The sequence below is a fragment of the Stenella coeruleoalba genome (assembly GCF_951394435.1).
Source record: "Stenella coeruleoalba genome assembly, chromosome: 3".
Taxonomy (NCBI): Eukaryota; Metazoa; Chordata; class Mammalia; order Artiodactyla; family Delphinidae; genus Stenella; species Stenella coeruleoalba.
The window spans coordinates 147,260,819-147,280,584 of record NC_137148.1 but is presented as its reverse complement, the minus strand read 5'-3'; the positions used below and the strand labels follow the sequence as shown (position 1 = coordinate 147,280,584).

General features: G+C 39.8%; 1 protein-coding gene across 7 annotated transcripts in view; it reads left to right on the top strand.

The window, feature by feature from the left end:
- Positions 1-19,766, top strand: part of FBXW11 (F-box and WD repeat domain containing 11) — a 133,233-nt gene that overhangs the window by 83,379 nt on the left and 30,088 nt on the right. For 4 of the 7 annotated variants that reach the window (XM_079917013.1, XM_079917010.1, XM_079917014.1 and 1 more), the window contains 4 exons: positions 3,929-3,991; positions 7,627-7,852; positions 16,998-17,184; positions 17,984-18,074. In XM_079917013.1, the coding sequence (XP_079773139.1) occupies positions 3,929-3,991; positions 7,627-7,852; positions 16,998-17,184; positions 17,984-18,074 (567 nt within the window). The remainder of the gene's footprint in view (positions 1-3,928; positions 3,992-7,626; positions 7,853-16,997; positions 17,185-17,983; positions 18,075-19,766) is intronic. The other 3 variants (XM_079917015.1, XM_079917011.1, XM_079917016.1) reach the window with 1 other exon arrangement.

The window sequence follows — 19,766 nt, the reverse complement described above, 5'->3', positions numbered from 1 at the left end:
TGATGATGAGAAGGGTAGGAAGTGATTAAGCCAGGTTGGTATTTCAAAGAACTTTCCTTTCCCAGAAGTGTTGGAGACTTAAAAGAGGATCTCACCTCTCAGATTGGCTTACCTCATGGTTTCATCTGAGAGCTTGGATGTAGGAAACCACCTTCCTTTTCTCCTGGAAGGAAGACTCATTGTTTTTTCTTACCTCTCCCTTGAACTTGTGACCTTTTGTCTATTAAACCTTTAAGGAATAAAAGTCAAAATGATTATTTATTTATTTATTTTTGGCTGCGCTGGGTCTTCGTTGCTGTGTGCAGACTTTTCTCTAGTTGGGGCGAGCGGGGGCTACTCTTCATTGTGATGCATGGGCTTCTCATTGCAGTGGCTTCTTTTGTTGTGGAGCACGGTGCTCTAGGTGCACGGGCCTTAGTAGTTGTGGACTGTGGGCTTCAGTAGTTGTGGCTCACTGGCTCTAGAGCGCAGGCTCACTAGTTGTGGTGCACGGGCTTAGCTGTACCACGACATGTGGGATCTTCCCAGACCAGGGCTCAAACCCGTGTCCCCTGCATTGGCAGGTGGGTTCTCAAGCACTGCACCACCAGGGAAGCCCAGTCAAAGTGACTAAAAATAAAAACCTGTGGCTCTTAGAATTTTTGATGCTTGCCACCCATTCTTATCCCCACATAAGATAATGAGGAATAGGAGAGGTATATATTGTGTTTACCAAAAGTGGGCATTTCCTTTGTCTCTCAGCAGTATTCATGTAGTGAAGTGGGAGGAGGAAGGAATCGTGCCATGCTACTGCCCTAGTCCACTGTTTGCCAGTGTGCTGAGCTCTTATTGAGAGAGTGTAGAAGGGGGGTGGCCATACCCAACAAATTAGGGATAGCTGTTAAACTAATCTAACCTGATTTTTAAAATTATAAGATGTCAGAGCCTTTAGTATCTTTACGAAGTGCATTGTGGGGTGTGTTTGTGTAGGAAAGGAAGAAGGGCGGCGGGGGAGAGCACACACGTGAGCATGCAGCATTTGTCAAACTTAATTAGACCCCAGGACCCTTTTTCCTCTGAGCATCTCTTGTGTCACCTGGATTACTCTTTGGAAATGATCCTCTGATCAGTGTAGCTGGAGGGCAGCTTTTTCCCTTTGGCATCTTTTCCTGAAGGCCTTATAAGAGAAATTGAAAAAAAAAATGTATTCCAGCCCCCACAGGGCTCTATTAAATACAGTTTTACTAAATTGTATGTCTTTATCCACTTTCATCAAGCCTTAAGAGAATAGTTGCTATTTTTATCAGAGGGGTTGTTTTCTTTTCAGCTATGTAAATAAACACCATTTCTCTGTTTTGGAATGAAAGGAAGAATTAAATTTTCTTACTGGAAAGACGGTTGTTTCTTGTGTAGTCCGCAGGAACTTCTGACGTTTTTATGTTTCCTGCCTGAGTGAGGAAAGTATTGAGGTAGGTTACGTCAGAATAGCTCTGGTGGATTCAGACTCCTGTGTTTTAAAACTTTGGAGTTCAAACCCCTTTGCACATATACCTCCTTCACACATTTCCTGGGCTGCCTGGAGACGAGGGAGCGGGAACTTACTTCCCATCTCTCTTCCATTTGGCACGCTCACCTCCATGTTCCCAGCCATTCTTTCTTCTTGCCACTCTCTCAGAACCCAGGACATTGTGATATTGCAAGGATGCCTTTGTAACTACCAGTCAGATCCAGGTGATATACTGAGTCACTGTTCCCACTTTGTTCATTCCCCTAAGGAAACCTGTCAGCTTTATTAATCCCTAAGTCCTTCAAGATAGCAGTAAAAGGAAAATTTGAGGGAGGAGTACTACTTGTGTTTCCCTATTCTTCATCCCCCCTTTCCCATTCAGGATCATTTATTGCCGCCACCACTTTAGACCTGCTTTGGACACTTGGACACACTTCCTTCCTCTCTGGCTCATGGTTGACTTTAACATATGGAGCCCTGCCCTCCTGCCCCCCTTCCCCATCGCAGACCTCGGTGTTATGCGGCTTATAAGGTTTTATCAAGGAAGCCAGTGGGTTTTCCCTATTAGGCAACCATCTGGAGCCTTTCTGTCAAAGTCTGAAGTTAGAAAAGCATGAGAATAGATAACACCTGGGGGAAAGTAGTATCTTCAAAGCAGGGCATAAACAGAGTTTATGAATACCCACTATACACCAAGCACTGTGCTGGTAGTCTCAATCCCCACAACTTTGTGTGGTTTGTATTTGTCCATGGGTAGAACAACTTGCTCAGGATCTCTCTGTCTCTCTCTCCCTCTCCCTCTCTCTCCCTCTCCCTCTCTCTCTGTCTCCCTCTCTCTCTCTCTCTCACGCGCGCGTGCACACACACACACACACACACACACACAGAGTGACTGACCAAATCTGGATTCCAACTTCTCGCTTTGGTTTCAAAGCCTTTGGCTTTTCTACTACATCATTCTACATCTCTCTTTTTTTTAAATTTTATTTTATTCATTTATTTAATTTTTGGCTGCCTTGGGTCTTTGCTGCTGTACGCGGGTTTTTTCTCTAGTTGCTGAGAGCAGGGGCTACTCTTTGTTGCGGTGTGCAGGCTTCTCATTGCGGTGGCTTCTCTAGTTATGGAGCACAGGCTCTAGGTGCGTGGGCTTCAGTAGTTGTGGCTCGCAGGCTCTAGAGCACAGGCTAAGTAGTTGCGGCGCACGGGCTTAGTTGCTCCGCGGCATGTGGACCTTCCTGGACCAGGGCTCGAACCCGTGTCCCCTGCATTGGCAGGCAGATTCTTAACCACTGTGCCACTAGGGAAGCCCTCATTCTACATCTCTTATCAGAGCCTGCTGTGAGACCTGCAGAGCACTAGTGTCCAGTGGTGATTCTTCTGCCACCACCTACGTTGGGTATTTTCAAATGGAGTGTTTGGAAATACTGTATGTGCCCAAACATTTTACAACTTGACGAACATAAAGGAAAAACAGGGAAAATTTGAGAGGTAGGCTTATTCCCTATAGGCAGTAAACAAGCTCTTGTAAACACTGATAAATAGATCTATAGGATCTTTTCGACTAATACTACAGGACAAATGTTATAGTTTAAATTTTGTACCCCAATCTTGGAATTTTAGGCTTGGGAAGGAATCTTAGAGAGACTGCTATCCATAAATGAGTTGTTATTCCTTTCAGAACACAACTCTCCCACTTCCCCTTCTCATTAAGTTTCCATTTAGCTATTAGGTAGGAGCTTCAAAAGGGAAAATCCAATCATGTATAATCTCCAGTTAATGGGCATCTATTGAGCGACTAGGTCACCAGAAAGAATACACAGTGCCTCTTTGTGCAGTAAACACAAAAATCAAAAGCTAATGCATTCCCAAGGCAAGCCAGATTGTTGCTGGCTAACAGCATCCTCCTCTTAAGGGAAAAGGTTGGGGCACCCACCATGCTTGCTAGGGGAGATTGCAAAGCCATTCCAGAAAAACAAGGCCATCAAGGGAGGAAAGAGAAAGGCAGGGGGGCTTCCAGGGCTTTGTCACTTCTAATTGCTGATGGCTGGGGTGGGCTACTGAGTAGCAGACATTCTAGTAAATGTTTTGTGTAATCATCAGGAACTTAGTGGGTCTCTGGGCCTTCTTTCTTCAGGTTAAAAGAATAACGGGGATGATTGAGGTAGAGCTTCAGCCCCACTCCCATAATTTAGCCTGTTTTCTAAGTACACCCAACCTTCATAAAGACTTTATGCTTACTTTTGTCCAACCACTAACTAATGATTGATCAAAGATGAAAACACCCCTGTTGACCCAAAATGGCATGTGTTAGCCACAAGCCAAACAGCTCTTGGGTTGGTGTTGGTACACTCCAGTTTGGGTTTTCAAAACTATATTTTGGTGTAGTTATTTAGAATTTGCAAAACTCGGCATAATTCAAATAACCTGTTTTTCCCCCCTTAGAACACTTCAGTTATGGAGGATCAAAATGAAGATGAGTCCCCAAAGAAAAATACTCTTTGGCAGGTAGGAATGACGGCGCACAGATAAGATAGCAATTGACTTACTGTAGATAAGATGCTCCCTCAGCTCCTGTCCTCAGTGAAACTAAGAGCCAAGTACTTTTGTTTTCTTTTGTGCAATTCTGCTAGTTTCAGGATCCACCCTGGGACTTCCCTGGCGGTCCAGTGGTTAAGACTTCACCTTCCAATGCAGGGGGTGGGGGTTCGATGCCTGGTTGGGGAACTAAGAGCCCACATGCCTCAGGGCCAAAAAACCAAGACATAAAACAGAAGCAATATTGTAACTAATTCAATGAAGACTTTTAAAATGGTCCACATAAGAAAAAAAAAAAAAAGAATTCACCCTAATTTATCTTCTGTTCCTTAGGGAAGTGTCATTATGAATAGTAAAGAATTTAGGAATTCTCACCAAGATTCTGAAGTTGGCTGCAGCCCAAAATATTCCGTCTCTGGGGCCACTGTCTAAGCCAAAGATGGACAGTGGTGGTGTCCTTTGTCACCAGAATGGCACCATGCCGCATACCAGTGTATGCACCGACCTTTTCTCCCAACCGTCACCCTTCTCCCCCATTTCCTATTTGTTTGCCTTTTCCTTTTAAATTCAGTTTCCTTCTCTCCTACCTCTATTTTAGTTTTCCAGTTTTCCTTCCAATCCCCCAGTTTTTTTGTAAGGCGCGGGATGGAGAGCATATAAAGTTTCATGATTTCGTGTTTTCATCGACCATTATGGTACACATAATTTTTCCCTTCATGAAGATACAAATAAAGGCAAAACAAATCTAAATCTGAAGAGAATAATGATAAAAAAAAGTTCTCTGGGTTCACTTGTTTTGAATCAAAGGAGTTAGCAAGAATAAAGTGTCCCCAACAAATTTATGATGAAAAGAAACAAAGCAGTGCAATTCCAGGAAGATCTTTCTAGGCCAAGCGGGTGGTTAGAAATAGAAATGGAAAATGTGCTGTAGAATTGGGCACATACTGTTATTTTAGGGGGAACTGTGTGCAGACTGACTGCTGTTCCCTCCACGTCTGGTATTTTGCAACAGGATTCTCTTTAATTTACTATTGCTTTTCAATTCACAGTGGTTCTTAACACTTTAGCTTTCACTTTTTTGTTTTTTTTTTCATCTGCCTTTCAGTCAACTAGTTAATGGTATACCGATGCTCTAAGGGGGCTAGATGGTTAGGAAAGGAACCCTTCTGTAAATGAAATAATAACCCTTTTGCTTATCAAGTGAGATAATGGGTGTGAAAGTATTTTATAAACAATAAAGCAGTACACAAATGCAAGTTGTTACCATAATTATATTTAACCTGTTATGAAAGCAATTATTTTGGCAAGTATTATGAAAAAAATATAGAAAGAAAAGGGGAAGGAAAAATATGTAGCTTTCTCTCTCAAGATTAGGCACTTTTAACATTTTCATTTATATTCTTTACTTTTTCTTGGCGTGTTTCCCTTCACACAAATTATTGTGATCATATGCTATATAAAATTCTTTTGTCCCTAATACTGTTTCATAAACATGTTCTCTTGTTATTAAAATCTTACTTTATAAACCTAATTCTAATGGCTGCATCGTAGTACTTTGTGTAGATGTATTATATAATTCACTTTAACCAGTTGCCTGTAACTGGGTAGTTTTTTCTGAATTTTATTATAACATTATGGTGAACATCCTTATGCTTAGAAGTAGCAAAGGTGCTCCTTATGCTAGCTGATATTCACCACAGCAAAGAATGTTTACTTCGTCTGACTGTTCTTAATGCTGATGTTTTGGTTCTGTTTGATATGAATGTTTTACTACAAGCAACATCAAAAATCTCTGTTCAATGCTGCCCCCTGGTGGTGCCCGGTGTCAATGAGCTCTCCCTCACCCAAATTATAAGGGAAAAAACGTTCTCAGACAAGGAAGTGGTAAGATAAGTGAGGTGGGAGATTAATGCCTTCCAGGTTTATACCTCTAAATGTCGATATAAGAACTCACTTCAGATATGAAGGATTTTTAAGATTTTACCAAGGAAGGCCAAAGACTCCTTTGGATATTTACAAAGGACGTCTTCTTTCTGGGATGGGTTCAGTTCACTTTAAGTTAGGGGATATACTGATAAAAAAAGCTCTTCATTCTTCCCATGTAAGACTTCTGAAATAAGCTCCTAATGGAATTAATGAATGTTTGTGATGCAACTCTTCAGTTTTCAAAATTCTCTTATATGTTATTCTTTCTAGTGTTACACATGAAGGGGCATTCAGAATAGTGATGGACAGATGACTTGGCAAATGTTTGACGAAAGTATTGAGGTTCTTTTGTTTGTAAACAGGGAAATTACTGAGCCTCATAATATCAGTAGCAGTTGTGGTTCAGTCTAGGGATTTAGATTTTTTTGGATATTGTTGTCCAGATGCAGTGCATGTAGTTTCAGTGTTTTTGTTTGTTTGTTTTGTTTTTTTGGCTGTGTTGGGTCTTCGTTGCTGTGCGCGGGCTTTCTCTAGTTGTGGTCAGCGGGGGCTACTCTTTGTTGCGGTGTGCAGGCTTCTCATTGCGGTGGCTTCTCCTGTTGCGGAGCACAGGCTCTAGGCGTGTGAGCTCAGTAGTTGTGGCGCACGGGCTTAGTTGCTCCGCGGCATGTGAGATCTTCCCGGACCAGGGCTCGAACCCGTGTCCCCTGCATTGGCAGGCGGATTCTCCACCACTGTGCCACCAGGGAAGCCCTAGTTTCAGTTTTTAAAAAGTATACTGATTTTATGTAAGGACCATGTAGATTTGATGAGAGATGCAACTATTTAGTATAGGAGTCTGTGGGATATCCGTAAACCAACTAAATAAGATGAGGAACTTTTCAGGTATATGTGGTTTACCTTGGGTCACTTTCTGAGTAGGTGATTGAAAGAGACAGTGAAAGTCTGTAAACTATTTTGTCAGCAGTTAGCAGCCCTGGAAATAATACGGAGGAGATTGAAACTGTTAGGTAAAATGAAGCTTTTTAGATTGAATTGCTCTCTGATTTCTCCGTTACATAGACGAGTAGTTTTCAGAGTGAGGTCCCTGAAGTGCAGTCTCTAGACCAGCAGCATCAGCATCACTTGGGGACTTGTTGGAAGTGCTCAGGCTCTACTCCAGACCTGTAGGATCAGAACCTCCGCGGTGGGCCCAGCAGTCTGTGTGTTAACAAGCTCTTTTGTTATTCTGATGCATGCACAAGTGTGAGAACTATTTGCATAGATGAATATAGCTTTACCTTCCAACTTTGAGGAAGGAAAACAAACCATCAATAATCAATCAGTTGCCACTTTGCCAAGTTGAACAGTTTTTCTAAGATGGTCTTCTCCAACCTTAGTTAGTTAACTGATAACAGCACGATTTTGGAATAAGCATTGGAGAATGATGATTTAAGACACCATTTAGCTTTAGATAGAACTCTAACTTTATCATTACTTTAGTGACTAATTCGAGTACATGGGCCCTGAATGCTTTTTTAATTATTTCCTGAATTAATTAATAAAGGAATGAGTTTGGCTTTAGGGTAAAACTGGCATTTTAAGAATAAATACACAGGGCAAAAAAATGTTTCTGATGATATGCTCTTAAGATTTATTTTCCTTGTCAAACTAATTACTTTTTTGTTTTTCTAAAATAGATAAGTAATGGAACATCATCAGTGATCGTCTCCAGAAAGAGGCCATCAGAAGGAAACTATCAAAAAGAAAAAGACTTGTGTATTAAATATTTTGACCAGTGGTCTGAATCAGATCAAGTGGAATTTGTGGAACACCTTATTTCACGAATGTGTCATTACCAGCATGGACATATTAACTCTTACCTGAAGCCCATGTTGCAGCGGGACTTTATTACCGCTTTACCAGGTAACCATGCTTGTCTTTTAAAAAGCTGAGAAGTGGAAGAATGCCCAGCCCAAGAGCCTAGACGGAGCCGAGTAGGTGTTTGTGAAATGAATGAATGAGTACAGCGTGAGACAGCATTTCTTTGGGACACATACTGTACTTTAATATGTGGTACTTGAAGAGCAGTTATAATTTAGCATCTATCTAGGAACTGTAGGCAGTTTCTGTGATTACTAGTGTTGATCATTGGTCAATACTGTTGCTACATTAGTGAATTAATGCTGTACTTTTTATTTTGATGTGGTGTCTATAGAATCTGCATTTTGCCTTTATAAGTATTTTTTTTTAATATGGGACAATTTTTCCTACAGTGTTTGGGAAGTGTCCCCAAATTTAAGATGTTCATTTGTATCTGAAGTGACACTTAGGGAATGGCAGAAAAGTATTGGGGAAATTGATAGCATGTCTTACTACATTTCTTAAAACTTATTTCTGCATCCTCTCCCTCACTATCCTACCCCTGCATGAGTGTGTTCTTCTCTCCCTTTTCTCTTTCTCTGTCTCTCCCTCCTCACCCCCTAGTTAAGTTTACTTTGGTTTAAAAGAAAAAAAAGACTACTTTTACAACAGTTTTAGGTTCACAGCAAAATTGGGCAGAAAGTACAGATTCCATATCCTCCCCGCCACCCGCAACAGCTCCCAGCACAGCCTCCCTGCTATCAACATCCTACACTACAGTGGTACATTTGTTACAATACATGAACCTACACTGACACATCACTATCACTCAAAGTACATACTTCAAGGTTCACTCTTGGTGTTGTACATTCTGTGGCTTTTGACAAATGTATAGTGACATGTATCTACCATTATAGTGTCACACAGAACAGTTTCACTGCTCTAAAAACCCGCTGTGCTCTGCCTGTTCATCCCCCTTTGATTTTTTTTTTAAATTTATTTATTTATTTATTTTTGGCTGCGTTGGGTCTTTGTTGCTGCGCGTGGGCTGTCTCTAGTTGCGGTGAGCGGGAGCTACTCTTCATTGCGGTGCACGGGCTTCTCATTGCGGTGGCTTCTCTTGTTGCGAAGCACAGGCTCTAGGTGCGTGGGCTTCAGTAGTTGTGACACATGAGCTCAGCAGTTGTGGTTCGCGGGCTCTAGAGCGCAGGCTCAGTAATTATGGCACACGGGCTTAGTTTCTCCATGGCATGTGGGATCTTCCCAGACCAGGGATTGAACCTGTGTACCCTGCATTGGCAGGCGGATTCTTAACCACTGCGCCACCAGGGAAGTCCCCCTCTTTGATTTTTGGTCACTCGTTAATTCTTTTCTCTCTGTGTTCTTTTTTAAATTTTTTATTTTAAGTTTGTCTAGGTAAGATAGAGAGATTTCACTCTTGAAGCGAATGTGAGACTGTTGGCCAGAACATTCTCCTCTAACGTGGTCAGGGTAACCTGGAGGTTACAGCTGCTGTGCCAGGGTATGCCTTAGAAATAGCCAGGGATAAACCAGTAGCATTGCCACCAGCCCTACCCTTTTTTCAGAGCTTCTGGATGGCTCCTCAAAGAGCAGCTTCTCTCTTAGCCTGTCTGTGATTTACAGTGCATCACAACTCCATAGTCTTAAGTATTTCCACAGTAGACAGGACCTGGGTTCATGCCTCAGGCCTGAAACCTAGGGCTGCAAAGTGACATGCCAGCCTCTGATTCCTAATCCCTCTTCTAGAACTTATAAGTTTACTTTCTACAAAGGGAGTGTTTTAGGGATATTTGAGAGTTAGCTTAGAAAATTTTGCCCCTACTGTTCTTTTTATGCTGAAATGTAGCATTATTTTCCTCATTTCTTGAATTAGTATTTCTAGAAAAGCAAAACATGAACCCTCTTTTTCTAGAATCATAGTATTTAATTGCTGAAGGGGATCTTAGCCGTCAGCTAGTGCTGTTCCTCATTGGGTAGATTATGAAGCCAGGGATCAGAGAATTGGGTGAAATGCCTAAGATCATACATCTTGGTTATTGTGATTTTGCAGGTGATGGTGGGGGTTGGTGCAAAAGCTAGTACAAAAGCTGAAATCACTTCCAGTTAAGATTACTCTGGACAGTGCCTTAAACTGGCCTCAAGTGTACATGGTTTACACCCCAATTCAGTAACATTTACTTTTAATTATAAGAGAGAGAGTGGGAGAGAAGAGCTATGCTTCTAATTGCATGAGAGAGAGAATTGTAGGTGAATTTGAGTAAGATGAGTGCACATGTGCTGCAGCTCCTCTGTATGTGCAGCCCAGAACTCAGAACCCCCCTCATCCAAGACTTTCTACTGACTCATGCTACATTTCACACCAAGAAGAGACAGGGTAGTTTTTAAAGTTGACAGTTATACTTGTTCCTCTTAAGTGCTTTTAAATAAATGAAGCTATGCTCCCATTTTTTGAGGCAAATCCATTCTGTTTGCTTTCTGTTGTTTTGGTTTATTTTTATTTTTTCCCTATAATTTGCCTCTCAAACATTTTAGAGCACCAGGGAATTCAACTTGTATTTACAGAATATCCACGAGGTGGCACTGTTGTAGTTCTCTTGATTTGCAGAGTATAGTTCAGAGGCAGCCCCTTCTCTTGGGGAGTGTACAGAATTGGAGAAGAGACAGAACAGATGAACATGTGTTATGTATATAAATATGGTTAGTATAATTGCATACAATTCAGTTTTCATTACAGCGAATTTTAAGGCATTGTCCATATCTCTGTTAAAGTGGAATTTTGTGGTATCGAGTATTACATGAAATGAACGGACCATTGGCTGGGACATGGAAATATTTTTGTTAAAATGCTATTTGTTTTAACAGGATTTGATCTGAACATATATACATATGTCAGTATATATCATACATATGAATCTAATAGCTGGGGACAAGCTGGCCAAGTTGATTGTGTTAGTTAGTGTCTAGTAGACTTGGATTAAATCTGGCATTAGTTCCTTAGCACAGATCTTGCCTTAAGAGCATTAGGGGAGAAACAGGTCCATGTGTTTGTTCATACTTAGATTTAATAATGTGTGGAACAACTTACTAATCATTATCCTGGTTTGGTGTTTAACTTTTACTGTAGATGATCCTTAGTTTGAATTTTTACTTTGTTGAAATTGACAGTCTACTTAAGACTTCTTTTGATTGTGAAAACCATTAATTCTATAAAAATGGTCTGTAGTTTTGACTTTTTAATGCTTACTGTGAATATCGTACCTGTCAGTATAGGGAAAATGGAAAATGTTTGTGGTCTCTGGCTCCTTTTGGTTCAGTGGAAAAAGTGATAATTATGATATGCTTTTCTAAAAATCATGGTAAATGTTTAGTCTGCAATGTCAATTTCTGCAGGCTAAGTTTGTGGTTTGTAAGAACTGTTGTTAAAGGGAAAATTTATACCATTTGAAGTAGAGACAGATTGTACTTCAAGAAGGACGATAAGCATTGGTGATCTGTTTGGTGAGGTGTCTAAGCAATTAAGAATTTTAAAAACACTTACCTTCCTGGCCATGGTTTATTCTTTTGTCTCATCCTCAAGTAAGGATGATAAACCATTATGGACTGTGAATGTGACAGAGATTAGATCAGAGGTCTTGGGAGATGTGGAAGAACCAGAGTGTAGGCTTTAGGCTGGATGCAGGACCAGAGATCCAGCATGACAGAGTGGAAAGATGATGGGTGTTGGATTTGAGAGCCCCTCCATTTGAATCCCAGCCCCTGCCCCTAATGGTTACGTGAGCTCACTTTTTGGATCCTCAGTTTCCTTATCTGTGTGGGAATGATAATAATACTTTATAGGATATTGTGAAGATTAAAGACATTGTATATAATATGCCTAGCATCTGGTGGGTATTCTGAGGATGTCAGTTAAAAAAAAAAAAAAAAGTCCAGAGAGGCAGGAAGCACCTGCAGTACGATTTATTGCCAGGAAGTTTTAATTATTCACCCACTGATTTCCGAATTGATTCATCCTGACATCATTTAGGTAGGTGTGTGTGCCACTTTGTTGGCATAACAAAATGTTGGACTTTGTGACCTGAGCATTTGTGTCTGAATCCTTAGGTCAGTATATTCCAAGTTAAAGGCATCCACTGACAGACTTTTGCTCTCAGGAAAGAAAGTTTCTAACTTCAGATTTTACAACTAGATCTGTGACTAGGGAGGGGGAAGGGACAGCAGGGGTGGGTGGGGAAGGAAATTTCTTTGCAGCTGCTCTTTGAAATGTGTTTCTAAAATAATAAAAGTTTCTGTAATTGTATGATCTAAGCAGCTGTCTTAAAACTGGCTATAGTCAAGGGCATTGAACTGACATTACACATTTGAGTTTCATTTTGGTACAATGTTATTTACATATTGAGCTTTGAAAATTCTGCCTTTTAATTGTTTTAATTTATTATTGAAAAATTTCCAGACCTTCATCTGGTGCCTATAATTAGCAACAGCAGCACTTCTTCAGCACTATGTGTGCAGTATTCTGGACTCATTTTCTGAGGCCATAATGTGTCCTCTTATTGCCTTGGGAAGGGGGGGTGGCAGGAGATGGGGGCGTCTCAGCACCATAGAGTAAATGAGAGCCAGACATTGATACTTAAGAAAATGCTTAGCTTTAACACCTCAGAGCACTTTCTAGCTCAGGCAAATGGACCACCTTATTCAGTAACCTCTTTGTTCTGAACAGTCTTGAAACCAGAAAGTTACAAGGTCTACATGGCTCCTGGGGCTAGTTACTCCAAGGTGCCCAAAATAGAGGTTGTGTGATTCCTATTCTTCTTTAAATATTTAAGGGGTATGAGACTTACTCCAAGCTATTAGTGAGGAATTAGCGATTTGCTAGGGGAGGTGTGTCATATTTTCTCTGCAGAAAGTAACAAGGAAGGGGAATACTGCTTAGCTTCCTTGACCAGTGATATCAGGTAAAGCGATTTCTGGAAGAGGGAAGAAGAGAGACTGACATTTATCGAGTACCTGCTCTGTATCTGGCTCCTGAATAACCTCCTCTTATGAACCTTTCCAACAAGGTTAAGAAGTTCCTTCTCTATAAAATGAGGCTATTTATAGCCTATCTCAGAGGGTTTTATCATGCAGATTATACGAGATGATCCTTCTTCGGCATTTAATATCATTCCTATTTTATGGCAGACTGAGATCCAAAAAGGAAAACTGATTTGCTTCAACCCAGATTATATGGCTCTATAGCCAGTGCATTTTCCGAGAAACTAAAACATGCTGCCCCCTAGAAGGATGAAGTGAATTTAACGTATTACCAAAAGGAAATAAATCAAATCTCATAGATTTCAATGAGATGTTGCTGAATTGGACCAGTGGCATTTGAAAGAGTAGGAAGTATGTGTCTAATAATGAGCTTCTTTCTGCAGAATCTCATTGATAGCCCAGTGGTGTGAGATATTGAGGTGGCAGGAAATCAATGAGGACTAAAAGGGATATTATTGCTATGAAGCAGTAGTTCCCAGCATGTCAGAATTATCTGGTAGTAATTCTTAAGAATGTAGATTTCTGGGCCCCACCATCTAGAGGTTCTGATTCAGTGGATCAGGAGAATATTTAGGAAGCTGTTTCTGCTGCTGTTGCTTCTCAGATTAGTAACCCTAAGTGATATAACCACACAGGCTTCTGAGAACCAGCGCATAGACTACCCAGCCAGGTGGAGGGTTTGGATGCAGCTTTCCCAGTTCATATATAGACCATGGGGATGTGGCAGCCATTGAGGCCTGAAAAGACAGCTATATAATGTGTTCTTGTCTGTTCATTTCCTCTCTCAGCAGAGGATTTGAGAGGGGAGTTGGTTAGGGGTGTGTTTGTAACCAATTAGGAGGATTTGGTTAGTGATTAGAATTAACATAAACCTTGGAAAGTGACTGTGTTCTCATATTAAGTGTAGAAACTAGAAGATAGTCAGATAAAGTACCCCAGAATTAGAAGAATTCAGAGAAGAGCTAAGTTTATTAGGCCATGGCCAGAGACTGTAAAAGAAAATATGATTAAAGACGGTAGAGAGATTCTGAAATTTAAAGTTCTGATTAATAATTTGCTAATCCTGTCAGTGGATAGGCACAAGTAGAATCCCATGTGATTTTCCATGAATTTCCCTGATTTTAAATACACTTGGACAGAAGATGGAAGAAAGGGGCATGGAGATACACAAAAAGGTAGCCTGAACCTTTGAGAATGGTATCAAGAAGGCCAAGCCCCAAATATTGTGAAATTGTCCAAAATGGTTAAGGAATTTGGGAGAGTTAAAAACAAATAAAATAATCAACTGTTTGGAGCAAGAACACGAAGAATGAAGGGACAGTGTACTTGGAATAGATGGTGTAGTGGTAATAGAAAGAAACAGCATATTTTCACTCCTCATTTAACTTATCCTTTTTTCTTTCCCCACTAAGAAGAATGGTTTTAAAACCAGAAAGGACAGAAAAATTGTAGTCCAAGAAAGATATGAAGCTGTCTTTAACACAGCTCCTATAACAAGTAGACCTAAAAATGTTGTGTGCCGGGATAGTGACAGAACCTAAGTCTGTGACTTTCAGAATTGTGGAACATTGAGAAGTAATTGGAAACCAGTAGGTAGAGCTACTGGGTACAGTTGTGCACATATAGCTTGTACAGTTGTGAACATACAGCTTGTACAACTGTGTTTGGTAGTCCTGCATGATAGAACCCAGAGATGATTGATGAGCAGATTTCCTGGTCTTAAGAACGGGAGAACTGGAGAAGGTGTATATAAGAGCTATTGGCTATTGAATTTGATGTTCCATTCTAGCCTAATTCTCAAATGGATTATCAAAAGTTAATTAGCTGTTGAAAAGACTGTGTAGGGTTGTGTAATCCTAGAAAGGTATAGTATACAGAATGTTAAAAGCTATTATCTCTGAGAGGTGGGGTTTAGGGATTTAAAGGTATTTGCTTATATGCATTTTATAGTTTTTCTATAATGAACGTGGGTTATATATGTTTAAAAGTGACACAAAGCAGGTAGTGCCAACTTGTAAACAGAAAATTGCAATACCAACTTTATGTAGTAAGCACCAGCAAGGGAACGTGGAGAGTAACCGTACCAAAGTCACTTGATTTCCTTTCTGGATAAAGTTATGAGACTAGCAAGTCGGAAACATGATATAAATAAAGATGGCAGTGTCTTCATGGGGCCGAGTTTCTCCAAATATCCTTGAGGACTGAATAGAGAGATATGGGCTGGATAATAGTAGTATAAAATCCAGATGATTTAGAACTGGTGGCTCAGTGTTGGTACCTTGTGAGTATTTAATGAATGGGTGTATGATAGCTTGAAGGGAAATATAGAATCACGGGTGCTGTCCTTGGTTCTGACCCATTTAACATGTTTGCCAGCAACTTGGGGTAAAGAGTTACTGCATTTGCCCACCATGAAGATCTGGTGTGGAATATCCACTTTTCTGTGTGACAGAATCAGAATTGTAGAGACTGACATGGAAGGGTCAGATAAAGATTTGAAGGTGAATTATAGAGAGGATAACTGTAGACTTCCGTGTGAGCTGCCCTCCCCTTCTAAACTACCCATACAAATACAGAAATTAAGGGGAATTGTTTTAATAGATGTTTTGGGGAGAAGGGCCTAAGATTTTAATTCAACTTACTACCATCTTAGGAGTCTACTGTGATATGACTGTTAGATGAAGGCAGTATAATCTTTGATGGCCTTAACTCTTAATATAATAACGTGCAAGAAAAGATAGTGGTCCAGTGTAGTTAGTCTTCATTATCAGATCATAACTTGGGTATTAGACCTACTATAGAGTAGAACTAGTATATGAAGGGCCTGTAAACCATAATCAACAGTGTAAATAGTCATTCTTAGAGTTGGAAAAAACCTTAGTTTGTAAAGCATTTTTTATGCAGCATCTCATTGTGATATTTTCAAAATAAGGCAGAGATTATTATCCCTGTTTTATACAGATGAGGAAATTGAGGTTCTGAAAGTTTAACGATTTACCTATACCCTGCCAAGTTAGTATGACTATACTCCTTCTATTTATCTTGAAAAAGAGAACAAGTATTAACCCCAAATGGTACTTTGTTGTCTTTAAAATCTTCCTGTAGAACTTTTTTGATTCATACAAGTAGTGTGAGAAAGGACAGTTGTTACTGGCCATTACCATGTTATTTGGTAAAAAACCCAGGGGCAGGGATGTTTCAGTATCGTTTAAGTATTTGTTTCATGTCATAGAAGTTCTAGGTGGGGAACCCAGACTTGAAATTGGAATTTTCCGACTGTGTGTTTAGTTTTCCCACCCCAACACAGAGGAGGCCTGGGGATGAGCTTTATTTCTTGTAGCTGCAGAGGACATGCCCAAAACCACAGGATGGGAGTGTACAGGTGGCAACAGCAGTGACCATAGTGATCTTCTTACCTTCGTGAATGTCAGGCGAAGGCTGAATCTTGGTTGTCTTGGAGAGGATACTTGCATTGTGTAGGATAAACGACTTAAGGTTCTAGAATTTTTAGGCATGTGGTTCATGGTTTTGAGGATTTTACCTCCATAAGGAGATGGAGAAATGATTGACAAAAATACATCTTAGTGCACCTGACTTAACTCTTGGATTGTCGTTTAACTTTCCATAAACTTTTCAGATAAGTCAGTGTTTCTCACCTTTTTGTCTCCTTAGCCCCAAGGGATTCACATAGGTCATGTATCAATAGGATGATTTGTTACGAGAAATCAGAGGGGAAAGAATGCAGACTTTGGAGCAAGAGATCAGAGTCCAGTCTTGGCTTCACTACCCTATAATTGTAAAACCTTGAATCCTTTTACCTCTTTCTGCCTCATCTGTAAAATTTGGGGTGTCGTTACCCCATAGAGTTATGTAAAAGAAATCATTTATTATAATGTCTGACAAGTACAGAACTGTCCAGGGTTGGCTTTTACAGACAGGAACTGGTGCCATCAATTGTTTTATCTTAAAAAATCAGAACCAAGAACAAGTGTCTATGTCTATGTACTCATGCACTTGTATATCTGAAGAACTTTTGATATTACTCAGGTATGTTTCCTGGTTCAGGATTTCTTTATTCCTCTTATCTTTAAGGAAATGGTAACTGGTACGTTTCCATCTCCCTTCCTATTCCTTCATTGCCTTTTCTATTTTGTAGAGCAAGGTTTAGATCACATAGCAGAAAACATTCTTTCCTACCTGGATGCCAGGTCTCTGTGTGCAGCAGAGCTGGTATGTAAGGAATGGCAGCGAGTCATCTCCGAAGGAATGCTTTGGAAGAAGTTGATTGAACGAATGGTGCGCACTGACCCTCTATGGAAGGGACTTTCAGAAAGAAGAGGGTGGTAAGTATTTAGGTTGGTTGTTCCCTTGAAAAAAGTTTATTTGACCTAGGGTCAGTTTGATTACTAAAAAATGCAATTATACTTGCCAAATGTGTTGGCCTATTTTAAACAAGTGGGAAAAGATGAGTAGTCAAGAGTTGGGGGGGGAGATGTACAGTTTGAGCAACTTGGCTTTTCAAGGCTATGTGTTTATGCTTTTCCTTTCACATTTTCCTTAGGTGATGACACCATTACCAAAAGATAGATAAGAAAAAGGAAAATATGAGAAAGGCAAATAATGCCGTTTTGCTATTAGATATTGATCCTGGTTGAAGATGGAAGGTACAGCAGGCAGGATTTTTCAGAGACAACCTGTTGTCTGAAATACAGCTTTATAGCTCTGTACATGTCAGTACCCTGACAGCACAGAGAAAGAGAGTGCCACAGCTAGGACAGATAGGTGGCTGTGTGAGTGATGGTTAGGGCTGTGCTCTCTTTATGGGAAAAAGTTTGTTCATGTACTCAGTTAGCTTTTTCACAAAGCTACATTAACACTTTTTATCGAACTGTAGAATGAAAGGCTAGATTATTGTGTTGGGTATTCAGAAAATAAAAGGTTAGGACCATGCTAAAGAACTGTAAGCTGAAGTAAAGTTGTGCCTAACATGTACATTTAATTGTCAGAAATCCTGCTTTGGAACTGTTAAAGCTCAATGCAAGTCAAAAGACTTGAAAGATACATCTTTGTAAGCACCATGTTTAAATAAAATTCACCCTTTTATGTGCAAAAATGTAACATCTGCTTGTGTTTTTTTGCCAGGGATCAGTACCTGTTTAAAAACAGACCAACAGATGGCCCTCCCAATTCATTTTATAGGTCATTATACCCAAAGATTATCCAGGATATAGAGGTAATTTTATGATTTATCTGTTTTATGGGCTGTTTGTGTCTTGTTCTCAACTTTTTTGTTGTCTTAGTGTTCTTAGTTGTCTAGTTCTAAAATCATAGAACTGTTTTTTTTTTAAGTTGAAGTCTTAGAGCATATATGTCACAATGTGTAATCTGCAGCTGTCCTTCAGAGTAGATAGTGCCTTTTTGTAAAAACTAATCTAACTTTTCTAAAACATGAAATGCTTCTGCAAGACTACCAGTTAATTAAAACCTTAATCCAAAATTAACCTTTTGTTTTAATTTGATGAAATTTCCGAAATCCAAGGCCCAATTTTTCAGGTAAGCATGGTTTTACATTTTTTGAGCCATCTCTAGAGAACTAGAGAAGGCACAGTCTCAGTTTCCTCTGTAAATTTCCCATACTTTTTCATTAAAAGGACTCAAATATGATTCTAAGCAATAGTTAAGTGGCTTTTATAGAGCAAATTATGCTCGTGGACCATTTTGGAGTTGAGTGTAACTTCCCCAGACCAGTAAAACTCTGTGAACTTGATGAGAAACATTGGAGATGTTTGATATTGTTCATGTGTTCTAATTAGTTCAGTTTTATTATTTAGCCCTTTTCCTTGAACCAAGAAAGACATGCACAGGCATTTCTGATTAACTCTTTCACATGTGTTCTTGGCAGGTCTTGGTTACTTCACTGATTTCCTCCTTGGCAAAAAAGTTCAGCCTTTGCTAGGCAATGCTGTATCACCCATAAAGTTATACTCAGTTTCCCAAACATGAAGTAATCCTCACCCCCAGGTGATAGACATAAAAGTTATTGTGCCAAAATTCATTAATGGAGAAACATGTGCTTTTCTTGGAGTCCCCTCCCCGCTGCCTTCTTTTTAAGGCAGATGTGAACTAATGGAATCGCTTTGTTAACAGTAAATCTGAATATGACTGGAATATCATTATTTCAAATGCAAGCCATTGTCTTGAATATTCTGTTCCCTAAAATGAGCTATAAGTAACCTTTTAGGGTAGGTTAAATGATTTAAAACTTCTGCCATACAAATCCTAAAGTTTAGGAATTAATTGATCCCTTGGCAGTTCAAAACTTAGAATAAATTGCTCCTACAGTTTTAGTAGCTGAAACATAGTGTTAACTTGAACCTTAGGTTGGTGTATGTGTGTTTCAGGTTAGAGGGATTGTCTTTTACCCCATGTAGTTTTACTAAGACACTGCTTATGCACAGATCTTAGAAACTATATTACTTGTTACTTTTTTCCTCCCAACTATTCTTTATAAAGTATCTCCACATTTCCTTGAATAATTTCAGCAAGTCCTTTATTATAAGAAGGATGATGTCTGAGGTCAATCATTAATAAATAGGAACTCTGGAAGAACTTTGATCAGGTTGAAGATTTGGTGACATATATTATTTAATTCCCATTAGTAGTGTTATAATCGACAGTATGAACTCGGTTTTCTGTGGCATGACAGTATGTGACACCACCTAACATAACCATTTACTCAGGCTGAAATAATATTTTAAAGTTAGAAGGAGGCAGATGTGAGGGAAAATAGAGCTATGGAGGAAAACCCTTTTTGACACAAAACCTCTATATCATGGTGGTCTACCCAGTGGTTCTTAAAGTGTGGTTTAGGAAAACCCACTGGTTGGCCACAAGAGTCTCCTCCAGATTTTTGTGGGCTAGATCT